The sequence below is a fragment of the Parasteatoda tepidariorum genome, chromosome 6, assembly GCF_982258835.1.
Source record: "Parasteatoda tepidariorum strain Cologne lab strain chromosome 6, Ptep-v5.0, whole genome shotgun sequence".
NCBI lineage: Eukaryota > Metazoa > Arthropoda > Arachnida > Araneae > Theridiidae > Parasteatoda > Parasteatoda tepidariorum.
Window position 1 is genome coordinate 109,510,377 of NC_141760.1, and position 19,353 is coordinate 109,529,729.

The following is a 19,353-nucleotide window of genomic DNA, read 5'->3' on the forward strand; positions in this document are numbered from 1 at the left end:
TGACGTAGGCTATAGTATACCCAATTCTGTTTCGCACATACTTAAAAGATAACATCAGAGATAATTTCGAACTTATAGCTCTATTTGAACAAAATAGTTTATTATGCGCATTTAATTATTTTATATTCTCTGTGTTTGATAAATTCAATAAAGAACATGACGTGATAGCACGTGTGGTCCACGTCACCACCAAATGTAAACTTTTATAGTTGTCTGATACTACGCGCCATTTTTTTTCTTCTTTAGATTCCTACTATTAGTTTACCCCCTCCCTATATATATTTATATATCTTTTATCTATTCATTCAAGTTCAGATACATTTTTTTAAACTTGTAGTGGATGACACTTGATGTTAGTACAGTTTTTTCAAATATTAATTCTTAAATTTAATTAATTGTTAATTAAAGTTATTTAATTTTAATGGGTTTTTTTAATATTACTTGTTTTCTTTATTATATCAAATATATTCCCAATATTGTTAGCGACTGTAAAAATATAAGTTTCGAAATCAAAATACATTATAACAATAAGCGCACTACTTTTAATTAGTCATTTATAATTGTTTAAAATTATAAAACAGTTTGAGACTTATTTTAATATTAGTTACACATAATTTTACCTAACAATGGTATAAAAATACTGAATCACAAATTAAAATAATAAAAAAGATTTAGATGTTTTCTTTTTATTTTAAAAATTAAAATTTATGTAATGATAACAAATTGCCACTTCTCCGACGAACTAAGGCTACAAAATTATAAATTTAAACACAGTCATGTAAAATTAGTTAAAAATTTTCCTAAATGATAAATATAAATTTTTCTGAAGAAATATATTTCTATCCAATTTAGGTTTCTAATTAAATTCGATTCGAAATAAATAAAAAAATCATTTAATTTTAATGCATCAAAATAAATTATAGCGTGATATGTTTATTTATGAGTAGAAATTATAAAACGAAAACAAAACGCAATTCGTTTACAAGACATTGGCGTGAAAATAATGAGCGACAATTCCAATTTATGTACTTTATTCAGGGAAGCAAGCTTTAGTGAAAAGTTTTAAATTTTTATACCAATATAAAGTTTAATTGTAATGAAAATGCCTACAAATGTTAACTACCTTATAATCTATTAATTTAACCAAAAATATAAAAAATAAGTAGCTATTTTACAAGTTAAAAATTCATTCCATAAGAGCACATAACTTACAAATTGCGATAAATTGTCTAGAAATAAATGCAAAAGAACAAAAATCGTGTTTTTGGAATGTAAGAGATCCTTTTTTTATGAAATTTTCTCCACATCCAAAAGCCCAGCGGTATGCTACTATTTTTTATTGAATTTCATTGTTCCTAAGACAACTTAGCAATCCATTTCTTTAGTAAAAGGCTGGGGGTATGGTTTGCTGGAGAAAATATCGTCAATTGTATCACGGGACAACGTTTTTTCAACGAAAGGGGGACTAACTCTCAACATAAAACGCTAATTTAAGGTGAAAAGGATTTTTTTACTGTCTCTCTTACTTAAGGGATAAGTACCGGAGAAAATTGTGGTAAATTTCGACTACCATGAGCTGGTCACGAGCAACAGCATCATGCCAAATGATTCTGAATACAGTTAGAACTGAATTTCGATGGAATGGATCACTAAAACGTCTTTTGCTTAATCTAATAACGTAAAGCCACAGAGAAGGACAAACTATAATCATCTATCTTGCGATACATAAAAACCTAACGATGATTATCTTCAATTTAAAGTTATATTCCTGTACTGCTATTATTACGCTTTTAGTTCAAGAGTTTAAAAGTTAGAGAATTGTTCATTATTATTATGATGTAATTCTGTGCTACATTTTAAGATAAAGTTATTTAGAAAAGTGGGCTAATCTTGTTAACCATCTTACAATTATTATTTTTGTTCAAATAACATTAATATACTGTTATAAATTACAGTTAAAGATATCTGTTGAATGATTAACCGCGATGGATCAGAGGAGGGAGTTCGCGCCTTCCAATGAGGTGAACCGAGGTCAAATCCCATCTATGGCTGGTCGATATAAATTGCACTGTCCACATTGCTGACGTGAAATATCTACAGTGGTAGACGGATCATGGGTTAGAGTCCCTTTGCCGTCGGGCTAAACCGTGGGAGGTTCTCGTGGCCTTCCTCCCCACGTAACGCAAATGCGGGTTAGTTCCATCAAAAAGTCCTCCACCAAGGCAATTTTCTCCCAATACTTGATCCAGGAGTTTCCTTGTCTTCTGGATCGGGTTCAAAATTACAAGGCTACGGAGTTTAACACTAGAAGTCGTAAACCCGAATATTAAATCGGCTGTTCAACGACGGTTATAAAATGATTTATAACCTAACGATCAGTTTCATGCACAATGAGATGCCAGCTAAAATAATTTTTAATGTATCCTCCCGTTTGGTAAGCGAAAATATTAAATTACTGTTGTGAATTCCTCAAATTTGTTTAAATAATATAATGTTATAACAATATAACTGTTATTTAAAAAAAAATGATTACTAAGAAAAATAACTTCTGTTCACCAATAGATCTAAATGTTATGATTTTTATAACATTTAGAAGAAGAATCGAAGTTATGATTTTTGAAACCAGTAATTAAATTTATAACCAGTTAATATTCCATTATTTATTTAATATTTCCGTTGTTTCTTAATCAAAATATTTAATTGAAATGTTTGTAAAGAAATAAGTTTCAAAACAATGTTTTTATAATGAGGGCAATTCCATATGTGACAAAATGATATTTTGACTTACAAAATAACAATTAATTGAAGTTTCTATGTATCTAATTTCAAATAAAAAAAAAAAAGTTTCTCATGCATATCATTATTATTGGCACAATGCGCTTCATAAACTAAAAAAAACAGGATTTTCTATCTTTTTTACGTTTAATTTTACGAACTTTTTATTTGCGTGACGGAATGACATTTTGGCAACCAAGCTTTTGGCATCCCGCTTAGAACTGGTAGTTTCTGCGAATTTTGCAGCTATTATTTTTCTAAACTATTTTATACTCTTAGTATAATGTGTAAGCAATGTAAAATGTGAATTTGGAAAATTAACTTCAGGTTGGCTAGCAGTTATTAACATCTATTTGCTGTGACGGAATGACCGTGACGGAATGACAAAAAGTTTAGTAGAAGAAAGCCTTCATTTAAAAAATGTTTTATTAATATGTAAATGATAAACAGAATGTAACAGATAAACAGGATTAATATTTATGTAAGAATTAGAAAAAATTTCAACAGTTTGAAAATTAGGTTGTCTCTGAAGAGGTTTTATATCTAACTTGCCAATGTCACATTTTATCTTCGTTCTCAGGTAATTTATGCATTATTAAAACATATGACGGAATGACGTAAAAGAAGTTACTTTTATTTTATATATTAAATTTAAAATGTTTACATTTTGTTCTGTATGCATATTTTTATCAAAATATTGCAAAAGAAAGATACATTTCTTTTATTTTATAAGTATTTTTCAAGAAAACAATTTGAGCACAAATGTGAACAATTCACTTGTCAGCCATGTGATTACTTAAGAATACTGCCAGATTCAAAAAATTTAAAATTATCAAAAATGAAACGGCAATATGTAGACTTTGGCTATTTTTGAACATATTTTTAAAATTAAAATATGCAATTCATAAAAAAAAAAAATTTCACTTAAAAGTTGACACTTCCGTGGAATTGCCCATAACAATTATAATAAATAAATTATGAGAAGGATGTGCATTTATGAAAAATTCTGTACTTCAATAATATGTTTCTCTGATAACCGTTCTCTGAGTTTATTTTCTTTCTTCTCTGTTTTTATTTTAATGAAAATCACAATGCAGCTTCTTCATTTTCAGTTTATACATGCATTAAAATTAAATTAAGTACTAGACTTGATGCCGCTTTAGATATGTGACCCAATTTTAAGACTAATATTGACAAAAGAATACGATAAAAAAAAGTCATTCTTTATTTTATTGACTAAATATTTTCAAAATAATTAACAAAGTTTATATCATTACATATTTTGGGTTCCACAGCAGAAAAAAATTGGGAAACGCTGCCTTAGGGCATGGCATAAAAATCATTTTTTCCGTTAAATTTATTTTTCAGATATATATTTTTACGAACTGGTTTGAAGTTACAAACCATAATTTCGAAAATCAAATTTCTGGTAAATCGTTACCATATGAACGAAAAAATTACCAAATGAATGATTTAAATAATTTTATTTTAATAACTAGAATTATGTCTTTTTTCCCGCTCCAGAAATGTTATTACTAGAACCCGGATTTTGATGACCTAAAAAATCTCAACTAATGCCCTTAAAAAGTGCAAAAAATAACCTTAAAAAGGGAAAAAAATGCCCTTAAAAATGCAAAAATTGCGCAAAAAATGCCTTAAATGAAGTAAAAATATTGAATTAAAAAAATGTTTTGCTCTTTAAAATTATTATGAGTCATTTAAAAGATATAAAGCAATGCAATACTTGTTCTACGCTCATTAAAGTTTGAAAAATATGTTTTATATCCTAAAATAACAAAAAAAAGGAAAATATATTGACACCAAAATATTTTTATTTTGTATAGAAACTTTAATGGATATAACAACTTCCATCTCATAATATTACTAAATATCGGAATTACATTGGATTATTAAATGTTTTTTGATAATTTGAAATGTAAACGAGCGTCTCTTGTCTGAAAGTAAATTTTCATTCCTGCAAAAGCTTCTTTCAACGTCTACTGATGTTATAGGTTATATATTCTTTGGTTATAGGTGCGTACTTGAAAAAGACGGTCTTCCTTACTGACAATTCTTCTTCAATTTGAAAAGATGTTGCTTCACCTGTTAATATCCTATAGATTTTCTTTATTGTTTGGAAGCCAGTGTAATAATGAAAATTGATAAAAAATAATAAAAATTGTAAAAAATTAACAGAAAACTTTAAAAAATGCATTAAAATGCAAAATACGCCCCAAAATTTCAAGAAAAATGCCCTATAAATCTAAAAAAATGCTCTAAAAGACAAAAAATGTCCAAAAATGCAAAAAAAATGCAAATGTCATCAAAATCCGGGCCTTAGTTATTACCATACAGAACGGTAATTTTACCAGAATCTCCCCTCCCCCCCCCCGTGTCCTTCAGTTTTATGCATGATTTCGTTGTGTTTTTCAATACTGATGTATTGATTGTTTACTTTTTTCTCACTCCGTTCGAAAAACGGGTATTCAGCTAGAATATAAATAAAAAATAAGAATTTTTATCAATGGGAAGAAAATAATTTTATTACTCATCATATCCTAATTTTACTTTTTTTTTTTAAAAGTGCTTAAACGTGTTTATTTTTTATTGAAAAATTTGGCTATGCACCCTGAAAAAGCGTTACTTTGATTCATTTTTCATTTATTTATTCCCCACCATCAAGTAAATCTAAATTATTAAGCGCAATTTGAAAGTAAATAAAACTAAAGACTTCATAAGTACAGAATTTGAAGTCAAATTGGAAGCCATAAGGGTAAATTTGATTCATGAAATTTTAAAAGATACATTTATTTAGTTTTTTCCCGACACTAAATGTATTTAAATTATCAAATATAACCTGAAAGGAAGTAACATTAGAATAACATAAACATCAAAAAGTTCGTTTAGAAAAAAAGAAGAAAACTACGTAAGTTGAAAAAAAAAAGAATATTAATTTCTTAAATGCATAATTAGGAAATATTTTATTTTTTGTGCTTATTTATCTGCAATTGTAAATTTTTCTAGCAGTTCATTTTCTTGAAATTTTTTTATTTGATAATTTTTCTTTTAATTAATAAATTAATATTTCAATTAAAACAAAAACGTAATTTAACTTTTATTGGAAATTATTCACCTCCTTCCCCCTCTCCAAAAAAGGAAAGAAAGAAATCGAAAAGAAGATAGAATGAAATAGTGGTTGGAAGCCAACCTGTATCATTCATAACTCTTTATAAATGATTTAGAAAAAAAAAACTTTATACAATCCATTATATTATTATGAATAAATCCTTCTATACTTCATAATGAACAAAAACTCTTAAAAAAAATAGTTAAGATATTAGAATATTTAAATAATAATTTTAATTGGTCTGTTACTACGTAATAAATGCAGATTGTAGTACAAGTTAACTCCTGTCTGTTTGCACCCAAATTAATTACTTTGTTTATTAATTTTATCAAACACCGTATAAATTTTTACTTGTTTTTTTGTTGTTGTTATTTTATTTTTTTATCGAATATATTTGCTACGGAATTTGATGGAGAGAGTGGGAATCTTTTTGACGTTTATGTCGTCACAAATGTAGGCGTAGCTGCAGTATTTTCCCCTCTCACTGTCCACACTTGCCTCTTCTCACGGTCAGAGGGATTTCCTTGACTCGATAGGGAATTTCTTAGGGAATAGACTCGATCCGAATGTGGAACGCCCTCTGGCGTCCGTTCACGCCAACAAACCAGACTATTCGAGCAGGCTGCATGGCTACCAGAAGAGTACCCCGTCTTTCGATAATGCACTGGGAGGTCCGACGAACGGGACCCTAGAGGGGTACACCAGGACATGGGGCTCAATTATGGAGGGCGTCGACATCAGCCACCTGTCTTTGGAGGAACAGAACATATTGCGGAATGTCTTCGCCCGCCAACAAGATGAGGAGACGAGGGAGGAACAGATTTTCAGGTCAGTGTTTCATCTCTCTCTATTCACCCGTCTCTCCATAGAGAAAACTCTCTATATAAATATAGCCGATTTTTACTTTTTTTTTTTTTAATTTAGAGAATCTTCCTTTAAAATTAAACGAGAGGGGATGAGTGGGGGTGTTATAGGATTCACCGAGAGTAATGGCCGCCCCCGAACTTTTCTACTAAGAGAGAGAGAGAAAGCCACTCCAGAGGGGGGTTGTAAAGATGCAGGGATCGATGAGTTGGGCACAGCTGTAATTTTTTTTTTCTCCCCAAAAAATTACGTGTTTGACTTGTAATTCAGCATCATTCCCATTCATCACAAAGTAAACGGTGTTAAAATAATAAAGAAAATGTAGCATTTTTATTTTTAATGTGTAGTAGCGATCAACAGTTTTTGCCCATTGCTCCCAAAATAACCCTCCCATTCTAAGCTGCTTATTTTACTCCTTAATTCACAAAAGCAGGTTCATTCATGTTTATCATTATTATTATGGGTCACATTTTTTCCCATTATTTCATCACAACGTTCTACCAAAGTTTTTTTTTTTACTTTTATTTTTTAAATTTTTTACTAGAAAGATTATAAATCTTCATAAACCTTCGCTTAACTTTGAAAACTTTACGTTTCTACCTGTTCCTTTTAATGTTGTATTTTTTGTGAAATCTTAAATTTAAACCCGATGAAAAAAAAAATTTTTTTTTTCTATCAGTACTGTCTCAATATCCTACAGTAGCAATAAATCTAAATTTTAGTACCGCTTTAGCGTGAAATCTATGGGGCACAAAATTTTTGTTTGCTTTCAAAGTTATTTACGTTTTTAGTTCAGATAAATAAATAAATATTCAATAACACAGCCATTTTGTATTAACTATGTGTAACATATATTTTTTCTGTTTGATATTAAATTTCTGTTCGAAATATGTATAACATTTGCCTTTTGTTTCAAATCTCTAAGAATGTTTCCATTTTTTACAATTATAATGAGAAATACAATGAAAAGAATTTTTTTTTTCTAAGTGCAAATTTTAATAAGTTAAATATATTACATAAATAATGAGAGCATTGCCAGAGATTTGAAACAAAAGGCAAATGTTAAACATATTCCGAACAGAAATTTAATCTCCAACAGAAAAAATATATGTTACACGTAATTAATACAAAATGACTGTGTTATTAAATATTTATTTATTTGAATTGAAGAAGTAAATAACTTTGAAAGCAAACAAAAATTTGGTGCTGCATAGATTTCACGCTAAACCGGTACCAAAAGTTAGATTTAATGATGCCGTAGGATATTAATACAGAATTTTTTTTTAATAAAATATATATAATCTGTATCAATATCTCAATTTTAATAAAATATATATATACTGTATCAATATCTAATTTTAATAAAATATATATATACTGTATCAATATCTAATTTTAATAAAATATAGATATTGATACAGATAAAAATTTTTTTTTTTCTGTATCCAATATCCTACAGTATCAATAAATCCAAATTTTGGTACCGCTTTAACGTGAAATCTATGGGACACAAAATTTTTGCTTGCTTTCAAAGTTATTTACTTTTTCAGTTTAAATAAATATTCAATAACACAGATATTTTGTATTAACTATGTACAACATATCTTTTTTATGTTGGAGATTAAATTTCTGTTTGGAATCTGTGTGACATTTGCCTTTTGCTTTAAATCTCTGAGAATATTTTCATTTTTTATATAATATATTTAACTGTTTATAATTTGCGCTTACAAAGAGAAGTACAATTATAATGAAAAATAAAATGAAAAGAATTTTTTTTTTTTTACTAATCTTGTACAATCTCATGTTCTTTTAATGTTGCTTCGGAAATTATGCATCCTATTTCAATACAGTTTTTATGAGATTATGAAATGTGCCTTAAATTTTTAATATCTCTAATTATGAATTTTTTTACGAGCTTCATAAATTCTTGCAGAAAAAATAAACATTTGAAGCTCATAAAAAAATTTAAAAACAGATTTAAAAATTTTTCATGTTTGCACTGTTTTAAAAGATAAGTTGATGATCTATAATAATAAAAAATCGGGGGTAGAGTATATCGGCAGGTAAGGGGATTTCTAAAAAATATGTTTTCCTGAAATTAAAATCAACCTGAATCATGTAGTATTAGGAAATATGTAGTGTATTAGTTGTTGTAATTCCTTAAATACTAACTTTTAATTAGGGTTAACTATTTTGAATATTATTCCAATATTTACTGAAATACAAATCAATATCTATATTAAAAAGTTTATCACTCTCAATAAACTAAAGCGGAAATCGAAATTTATTATCTTTATTATAAAGCATCGAATCTTTGTTGTGGTAGTATTATTTTGTTCCCAAAGAATCAGGGGATCAGACCTTTTCTTTGAGTACTTTTCCTATGCAAAGTATTGATACTTTTTCAATGCTAAGTATTGATATTTTCTCTTCTCTTAATACTGTGTCACTATGTATATTATATTAGATAATTTAACAGTGGAAAACGGAATTAGTTCCTTCATTAAGTATTAGATGAGAAACGCGTTCATTTGTCCCCTGCGAAACTGTTTCACTACAACGATTAATACTATGCAAGAAAAACACTGAATCTAAAAAATTCTAAAACAGATGTTTCTTTTTTCTCACGTTGTATCAAAGAAAAATAAGATTAACAGTGGTACATCATAAATATTATTTATGAATTAATTTTTGAGGAAAAAAACTTAATATTTATTTAAACTATTTTTTTTTAATTGTTTTTTCATTAGATATCAATTTAGGTATTTTTATCCATTTAATTTTTTATCTAATGATAAAATAAAAGTTTTCAAAACGTTTTTCAAGAAGAATATTTGTAATTTTGTCAGACCTAAAGGGAGAAACGTAAAGCGGTCCTTTTTTTAAAGACGCCGTAAGAATTTTGGGTGATGATAGAAGTTTATTACTAAAGCGATGCGCCCTACGTTTTTCGTTTCAAATCTGAAAAAAATTAAATTATTTCAGTCTATTTGTTAAACGTAGTTTTAATATTTTCTAATTATGTGTTTACAAATTTGTTTATGTCGGAAATGTGACGGAATTCTGAGTAGCCATAAATGTTGCTTGCTGTATTTAGGAAACAATTGTAACTTGGTTGGAATTAAGAGCAGCGCACTCTAGCTAGTCAGAAAGTGGTCGAAATTTTGATTGACTATCAAAACCAATTTTTCTATAAAATATTGATATAAATTTTGCCTGAAGTGGCAAGGAGTCAATCAGAACTTGTATTTTTACCCTACACAACTCCAGTTAAAATTCAAGGTATTCTGACAGTGGACTCCAGAGGAAAACATATCACTCATAATTAAAATTTACAATATGCATTCTCATTTCATTCTTGTGTAAATTATTTATGTGACCGAGAGCGATTAAATTTGACATTCTGATAGTTCAAAGCACAGGGAAGGTCACTGTCGACATTCGAACATTCTATTACGAGCTGTTCCAGCGGGATGAGCAAAGAACAAAATTGAATTTTCTGATTTTAAAGCGTTAGCCATTGTTAAAAATTGAACTATAGACGATTCTGTTTTTTCAAACAACGTCAGATAATATCAGTGATATTTGCTTGCTTATAGATCTACTTGTTGAAAAGAAAAAGAGTTTATTGTACGTGATTTAATATTCATTATTTTTCGCTATGTCAGATAAATTCAATGAACAACCTTAACATAGTAGCATGAGAGGACTGCTTCACCAAATTTGTATTTCTAAAATTATCTAAAACTTTTTTCTTTCTTTTATAGTAGTATTTTTAAAACATGTTTCTATAAAGGAAAAATAATTTTAAATCAATGGTAATTGAAATGAAAAATAAATTAGGCTAAGATAATAGCAAAATTAAAGGGAAAGTGGTACTAATTCGTTTAAGGAAGACGTAAGAAATTAGCTATACTTTTATTGAAGCCAACGATACTTAATTTGTTTACAGATACTAAATGAAATTGCAAAGAAATAAACACACACTAAAAAGCAAAATTTATGGAATAAAAGTATTTATTTATTTAGAGGAACCGTAAAAAAAGAGCTATACTATTATTGATGCAAATGCTTTATTAATTTCGGGGTATTTAGGTTAATTTATACCCGTATAAATTAAATACAAAAAATATGCTTTGTACTAAAAAGCAAAGTTAATAGAGAAAAGGTTAGGAATGGGGGAATTATTAGGTTAAGGGAACAATAGAGAATCAAAATGCAGATGACACTGAAATAATTATGTTAATACATTCTACTGGTATTGTGGTAATTGGTTCAGTTTAAATAATAATTCTATAAAAGATTTTCATAAAATACTTTTATAGTGGTAGCAAATATAGTGTAGTAATATTTCAATTAATTAGAATTATAAAAAGAAATTTCCATCAGTACTTATAATTTTAAACAGTATATTAAAAATCAGATAGAGAAATGCTAATGCTCTATATCCACACCAATGTCTCATTAAAAATTCTTTTTGATTTGAAAATTTCGGTTTTAGTTTGCTTCCTCTGATAAATGCATTTCGTACGAAACTCAAATCTTGAAGTGATAGGTACCAAATATACTAATATAAGTGCAAAGTCTTCTATAGATTTGTTAATTATTAAAACTACGCCATTACTGAGCAGTTTTAATAACGATATTGTGAAAATAAGTGTTTTTCGGTCCTTAGAAAGGGATATTTACCAGGGAAAATTACTCGATAGTGGAAAATTTCGAGTGTCATCAGTTGACCGCCAGCAATAGCATCATGCTAAGTGCTACTGAATGCACTCTATTCTGATGGGATGAATTACAAAAGAAAAGAAAAGTGTTTCACTTAATTTGATAACGTAAATCCACCGAAAAGGTCAACAAATAATAATATATAAATATATAATTGATATTATTTTTAGCTTTATTAATTGTATCAGTATATGGGTGTCGCAGGTGTCCAATTTTTGAAGGAGACAAAATTAAAATACACAGTCACAATAGTACTCGAACGTAAGAAAAAAATATCTTATTACTGCAAAGACATTCATTATTTTTATCTCTTTCTTCTTTTTTTTTTAAACTTGAATGATGATGAATTTTAATCAATAATATTTCTTGAATTTTTTTTTTTTTTGTCCTAAATATTGAGGTGGATTTTTAATTATTTTGGGGAGAGACATGAGTCTACTGTTCCCTCCCCTGACAGACGCCAATGTGTTAGTATAAACCTTTCAATTTTGTGTTTGACTTTGTAGTGCTCAGCGTTGATTTATTGATTTTTTTTTAACCCCGTACAAAAAACGGGTATCCTGCTCGTATAAAATATTATTCCTACTCCTTTAAATGCAAATTGTAAGCTTAATCACAAATGCCGCTACAATTTTATTAAACTAAAAATTTAAGCTGACAGAAATTCTCTCTTTATTTCTTTTCATTGAAATATTTTAAACTCAGTAGAATTTTTTTTTTTCTTCAGCTTTTCAATCTCGAAGCGATTGCACAGTTTAAACCGAACTAACCAAAAACTATAGAATATTCTTTGTAATAAGAGTAGAATTCGATTAATTAAATGAGATGTTTTGTCTGCCAACTGACATTCTAAGTAATGGGTTCGTAACATTCGAAACATTCACCGAATTATGGGTTAAACATTCGAAACATTCACCGAATTATGGGTTAAACATTCGAAATTTTATCTCGTAAGATAGATATTTTCTAAGAGGGGGAGTACAATACATGGAAATCTTAAAATGAAATGGTGTTATTTTGGTCTAATCTTTTATCATTCTCATCTTTCTAACTTTCTTTTTTAACTGATTTTTTTTTATATACTCTGCTTAAAATATAATTTATCAGGATATTTATTTTGAAATAAATATTGAATGTATATTATACTGTGTATCATGATATGTATTATATCTCCTTTAACAAGTCCTGTTGAGATTACAATTCAAATAAAATATGCAATGTGTATCCATATAATTTGTTTTATAGAATAATAAAAATGTATTAAAACTTTTTTTTTAATTTCGAGCTTTATTATTTCATGTAGTTAATTCTTATATATTAAATTTTGCTTCCGAAAATCAAACTATTAAAATATTTTTTAATTCATATATTTTTGTGTAAATAGTTACTAATTCGAAGATTTCAAAGGACAAATTGATTTAATAATTGCGAAGAAAATTGATAGGAAATGGAATTTCAACTCGTAATGGGTACTTCCATGTTCTGAAAAAACTTATTTTGGTGAGCCATACCCACTTCTGCACTTAACTGGAAATTCCTAAAATTTAATATAATTCGAAAAACACATTTTTGACAAAATTTTTACTTCGAATCCTAAAACAGACAACCTTTACGACTGAGCTGAATGTGACGTAATATTTTAAATTAAATATAGACTAAAAAAAATTACTATTAATAGCTAACTACAATTGAATATTTATTGGAACCATTAATATTAATTTTTCCTTCTTTAAAACTTATATGTAGTCAAAAATAAAATATTAAAATTTAAGTGGAACATAATTTTTTCAATCAACGAAGAAAACTACCGCAACAGGCTGTTGTGGTATAAGGGGGATCGTGGAGTTTAATGTTGCACAATTTCATAACTATTGATTTGATTATGGTAATGTGGTTGGCATTGAGCATTAGCCGCCTTTATTTCCTAGATAAGCTATCTAGGCTTCAAGCCACCGCTGAGGATCGAGCCTCAGTCCTTCACAAAGACATCTCAGTGCCTTTAACTACTGAACTATCATGGTTCTTCTTCGATGAAGGAGTGTGTTTGTATTTTTTTATTTACATACATTTTTAGGGTGACAATTATATGAAACAAAAAGTAGAATTTTTTCAAAAGCTAATGAGTTCAAATATTACATGCAAAAATATTCGGATTAATTTCATGACACGTTAAATATTTTGATGTAGTTTATGACATGTTATATATTCTTGTTATCAATGGCTATGTTGGGACGCAGACAAATAGCGAAATTCTTCGATGACTTCATCAACCTTGGAAGCATTTTGCAGACAGTCTAATGGTCCTGCCCCCCCCCCCCCCGCAGAACCCTTTTTAGTTATTTCCCTGAATGATTTAAAAAGCAGTTTTCGGTCATGTTAAAATTGCAATGTTCTCCGCTAAAGAGCACTTTTTCCAAGTGGGTCTCGGACGGCCAACGGCGACAAAACTTTCGTCTCCTTCTTATTCAAGTGATTTGATGAAGAGAAGATTTAATTGCAATACTAAAAGAAACTCGAAATTTGCTGCAGAGGAACCACTAACTGAATGTCGGAAGTATTTGTAATTTGTTTTTACTCAATTTGTGAAGAGGATTTTCTATTCAAAAATATACAATTCATATATTGAGTGATTCTAACATTGTTTTTACAAATCAAGAAGATCATAAATTATTCAAACAGATAAGCAATTATTACCACAGGAACCAATATAGCTCTTATATATATCTATGACAATATATACAAATTATGATTCAAGATTCTTCAAAAATTTTAAAGAATATGAAAGTAAGATTTTTGTTTTGTTTTGTGAGGCAATAAATCTCATCCTGGATACTGGTTTATAAGTCCGTAATAAATTTTGTCCGAGGACCCATAAAATCGGTGTCCAGAGTTTCATGGAACATTGGAGAAGGCAAAAAGATTAAAATTAGAAATTCAACATAAACTTACAATAGAAAACGAGTACCAAAAGCTGCACAATCTGATTTACTGGTCTCACAGTAAGGTTCTAAGTGGCCAGGGTTTTAGCCCTGCTAAGTGGCGATCACAATGTGTCGTTGCACAATTCATTTGGCGAAGGAATGACAAGTACACCCGTTCGAAGATTCCTGATGTGTAAATTTTGCATTGTCTGCGATAACAATCCCAGAAAGCAAGTAACCTTACAGCAACCTTGTATTGGAATTTTCTTGTTATTGCCACGAAAATGTTCGTACTAAAAACCTTTTTTCAATAAAGCAGAAATATTGCAGTTTCAAACCTTTCAACCCAAAATGATTAAAAATTATTTTTAAAGTTCTTTTAAAAAGAATTGTAACACTTATGTAGCTGAGCATACAAGACATTGTGAAAAGAAACCATACAATTATCTAGATTTAAGAAAATTTTCACCTTGAAACTAGCGTTATTCAAGGATTTTTTTTTCCACTCTTGAAAACCCTAAGACAACCTCGATTTTCAGGTTTTATATAGAAGGTTGTTTAGGTAATGTGTGTAGAATAGAGCAAATTGTCACAGATCTCGTTTAAAGCTTAGAAGGTTTACACGTAAACCGCATAAAAACCTTTTTAGGTTTACATTAAAGGGTTTTTTCTGAGTGAAAATAAACCTTATTTTTTATCTGGGAATGATTCTCGCTGCAAGATCTTCAATCGAGTTCATTAAAGATTCCATATGCCACAGAAAGAAAATGTACAATGGGTTGAGGAGCGGTGACCGAGAAGCCAAGCAACAGGGCCACCTCGACTAAACTTATGTCTGCTTCTTCGAGTGGAAAGCGAAGCCATGTTCCATGGTCATTATTGCTCGCCTGGACGGCTACTATCGCCCCTCTTATTTTGTAAAAATTGTTTAGACTCGCCTTATACATATTTTAATTTTATTTGCAAAGTACGTGAAATTTTTTTTTATTGTAATCGCTTTTATGCATTGTTGTAAAAATAATTGGAATTTTTTAATTGACCTAAATTTTTCGAACATTTTTAGTGAAATTAAGTAACGGACATCTTTAATCTAGTTCTGTTCTTTACTAAAGATCTAAATATTTCCATTCCCTTTCTTCAATGTATTTAGTACTTAAATGTTTTTCGTAGAACTTTTAAATTGATTTTTCTTTTGTGGGAAAATAGGAAGATTGTTGGTGTAATAAAATCCCATTTTATTTATTAATAGAAAAATGTATTCGCATACCTCCAGAGTGAAATTTAATTTTATTTTAAGCGTTAGTGATAGAAAAAGTGGGGTGGGCAACATTATTCATAAAAATATTTATCTTCATAATACTGCATTCTTTATATTATCATCCTTGGTTCATATCATTGAAAAAGAAAAGAATGAAATCGTATTCAATAATAAAAGATGAATGCGTGTTTATGGCTGTTTGCCCACTGACCTCCATTCCTCTTCCCACTTCCATTAAAATTATACTACTGTTGCCAAAACGGAAAAAAATATGTTTGTACCATTACTCAATCTTTCCAACAGTAATTTCATAGAATATTTCAATATAAATATTTTGCCAAATTTTCGCTGTGAAATAAGTTTGCAGAGAAGCAGAGGAAGAATCAGTGCTGTAGCTATCATTGCTTTAAAAAAATTCTCATTCTAAAACAAGATACATTTTAGCGTTGGTACATCTGATGCTTTGTACATAAAAGTATAATATTTAAATGCGTACATCATGGGATTCACAAGTACGTTTAAGATAGCTACTATTGACAGGGGTCTGTTTAGAGGAAATTTGGGTCCGTTAACAAATATCTTATCATAAAAACGGACCCTTCACAAAATATTTTAACTTAAAAACGGACCCTTCACAAAATATTTTAACTTAAAAACAGGCCCTTCACAAAATGATTTTTCTTTTAATTGGACCCTTCACAAATTTGTTTATCTTCATTATTGTTTTGTTAATCGAATAAACCCTTCCCAGGGCAGAAAACAAGAAAGATGGATGTAAACGAATTAAGTTTTGTCTTCGGCAGACGATTCTTCCATTATTCGTCCGAAATGAATATTCTGCGTTCAGCAGTATAGGCTAAATACCAAATATTTGTATGTTGCATCTCTAATTTAGAAGCAGCAATTGCTGTTTATTTTTGAAATTTTTTAATTTTTTTATTATAATTTTACAGTGCCGAGCATAATCTTCTATCTATTTACAATTTAAAAAGTCCTTGAAAAAGTTCTTTGCAATAACCGGACCCTATTTGCACAAATTCATAAAAGCGGACCCTGGTTGAAAGAATGTGAGTAATTTTTTCACAATTTCACGAAAAACGGACCTTTCACAAAATGTCTGGACAGACCCCTGATTGATATATAGATACTAAATACGGCGATTCATGTCTGTTGTTGTTTGCATGGGTTTTTGCCAGAACTAGTGATTAAAATATAGCGAATGTGAACTGATTTTGTAGCCTACACATAAAAGCAAATAATTAAGCGGCTTAAATAAATTAATATACAAATGCTTTTTTTTTCTCATTACACTCATAGAGTTCATAGTTGTTCTGATTTCATCCTTGATGAAAAATATTTTGTCTATATTTGTCCTGATTTTTAGCTTTTTGTCCTCGCATTCCTGTTCTTTTTTTTCTTCTTTTTTTTTGTCCATGTGTTCAGTTTATTTTATTTCTTACGAATACTAAACGGGAAATTTAAAATTTTTGCTGGTAAAAGTCTCAAAATGCAGTAGTCCAAACTTAATTCCATCCACTATTAATACAGTCCCTGGCCAAATTATTGGACGCACTATAAGATTCTATGTAAGATCTTAATTATCAGGTGACAATTAACAATTTTTGTGGAAAATAAAATCGAGTTTTATTCGTTTATTTATATGAGCAAATGTAGTAACAAATCCTTTAAGATGGAGATATTGATCCGTCTTTTTCATCAGATTTAAAAAAATGATTAACTCCAATCAACAATACATTATTCATATCATAGAAATTTTAAATTGAGAGATCATTCTTTCAATTACTATTGAACAAAAAGTTCAAGCGACTTAATTACTGCATTTTTTATTTTGAGATTATTTAAAACCTATTTTAAACTGATTTAATTAAGGAAGTCTCGAACTCGATTACAAATTTTATTTTAACATTCGTATGAGGGAATATTAACTCATTGAAACTGGTAATTTTTTTTAATGTTTTAAAATCTATAAGAGATATCTATATATTGATCGCTGACTATTATGAGCTGTTCAGCACCCCATTAATTAAATTATACCAATAATCGTTAGAATTTTCTATCCTAGCAGTCTTAATTCTCAAATAAATATATGGAGTCTGTTTTATTTGATGTGTTTCAAAGGGTAAAGGTGAAAGGCAAATAATAAGGACTGCAGTTAAATCACAACATTAATGAAAACTTAACAATTTAATGATTCAAACTGCAAGCAAAAAAAAAGAAGGTTGGAATCATTTTCAAACAAATAACGAGGTGCAACTCTCCGAAAATACGTATCTTCGTCAAGACGATCAATAATGAACTCTTAAGCACTTAAGTTTTCTATTAAGCAGGATAACGTTAAGCGCCACTTTTATCTTTAGCGTGCTGTTTTTATTTCATTCAAGAGAGAAGTATGTATATATATATATATATATATATATATATATATATATATATATATATATATATATATATATATATATATATATATGTGTGTGTGTGTGTGTGTGTGTGTGTGTGTGTGTAATAACAAGGTTCCAGCCCTGTTATCAGTGTTGTATTTAGCTTGAAATAATCGCAGTCTTAAGCCATCAGACGTTCTAAACAGGTTTATTTAAATGTAGGCTGGTATTGCTAACAGTTCACGTCCCCACTCCTGCAAAGGAGGGGGAGTGGACAAGACTCCGGACAATTCCGGCACAGCTTATCAGAATCAAATCATGATGAAAAGGACACGCAAAACTATGCGTTCTTACGTTTTATACCAACATAGATTTGAGGTAAAAAGGCACAGTTCTTACATTCCTTGCAACCTAACGCATTAAGGAAAATCATTTACTGCTTCCTTATATGGAAGTGAAAAAGGGAACGATTCTAAAAATAACTCTTCCTTTGAAATATAAATCTATTTATATTTCAATGGTATGTTTTTTGCCTTGAATTCCCAAAATAGACTCTCTCTACGCTTATTCTTTAACAAAGACATTTTATGAAAACGAAAGAGTTTTAATTCTTTTATTAATACAAAAGTATTTAATTTTTGTATTATATATATATATATATATATATATATATATATATATATATATATATATATATATATATATATATATATATATATATATATATATATATATATATATATATATAATAAAATTTACCTTCATTTCACTAACATAAAGCAAATTCTGCTTTTGTAAAAAATTCGCCATTTGACCTTTTTAAAAGTTATCTGGGGCTGGCGTATATACTGCCCTGAAAAATGTCTTAATTTGTTTCTTCGACTGTTGGCCCCAGCAGTGGACTGACCATTAAGACACGGTTCCCAGTTGAACAAAGTCAGGCTGCGGTCAGGCGGGGACCAGTTGGATCAGTCTGCGAAGGGACCGAGGTTGTGCAGTATTATACTTCGTTAAACTGTTCTACCGTAAAGTGCTCGACTTCACGCGCAGGTCGTCGGGCTACCAAAGTGGAGGTGCCATCCCCTCCGCAAAGGATCAAAATCGTGACGGCATGCCTTCGGATCATTCTCAGAGATGTTTCCCAGACCGTCACTAATAGCCCATGGTGCAGCTCTAGTGCGGCGTAAATAAACTACAACAACTGCAAATAAAGTTTAAGTTTCAAAATACTATAAAAAAAAGAAGAGAGAAACACTGATCAGAATGACTCATTTGAACGGA

General features: G+C 29.2%; 1 protein-coding gene across 6 annotated transcripts in view; it reads left to right on the plus strand.

Moving 5' to 3' along the window:
• The first annotated feature begins 6,485 nt into the window (after positions 1–6,485).
• Positions 6,486–19,353, plus strand: part of LOC107449379 (regulating synaptic membrane exocytosis protein 2) — a 92,847-nt gene continuing 79,979 nt past the window's right edge. For 3 of the 6 annotated variants that reach the window (XR_011636321.2, XM_071178230.2, XM_071178233.2), the window contains exon 1: positions 6,486–6,730. Coding sequence is in view for 4 of the 6 variants with exons in the window: in XM_071178230.2 (XP_071034331.1) it covers positions 6,624–6,730 (107 nt within the window). In the remaining 2 variants the exon portion in view is untranslated. The remainder of the gene's footprint in view (positions 6,731–19,353) is intronic. The other 3 variants (XR_011636320.2, XM_043043237.3, XM_071178231.2) reach the window with 1 other exon arrangement.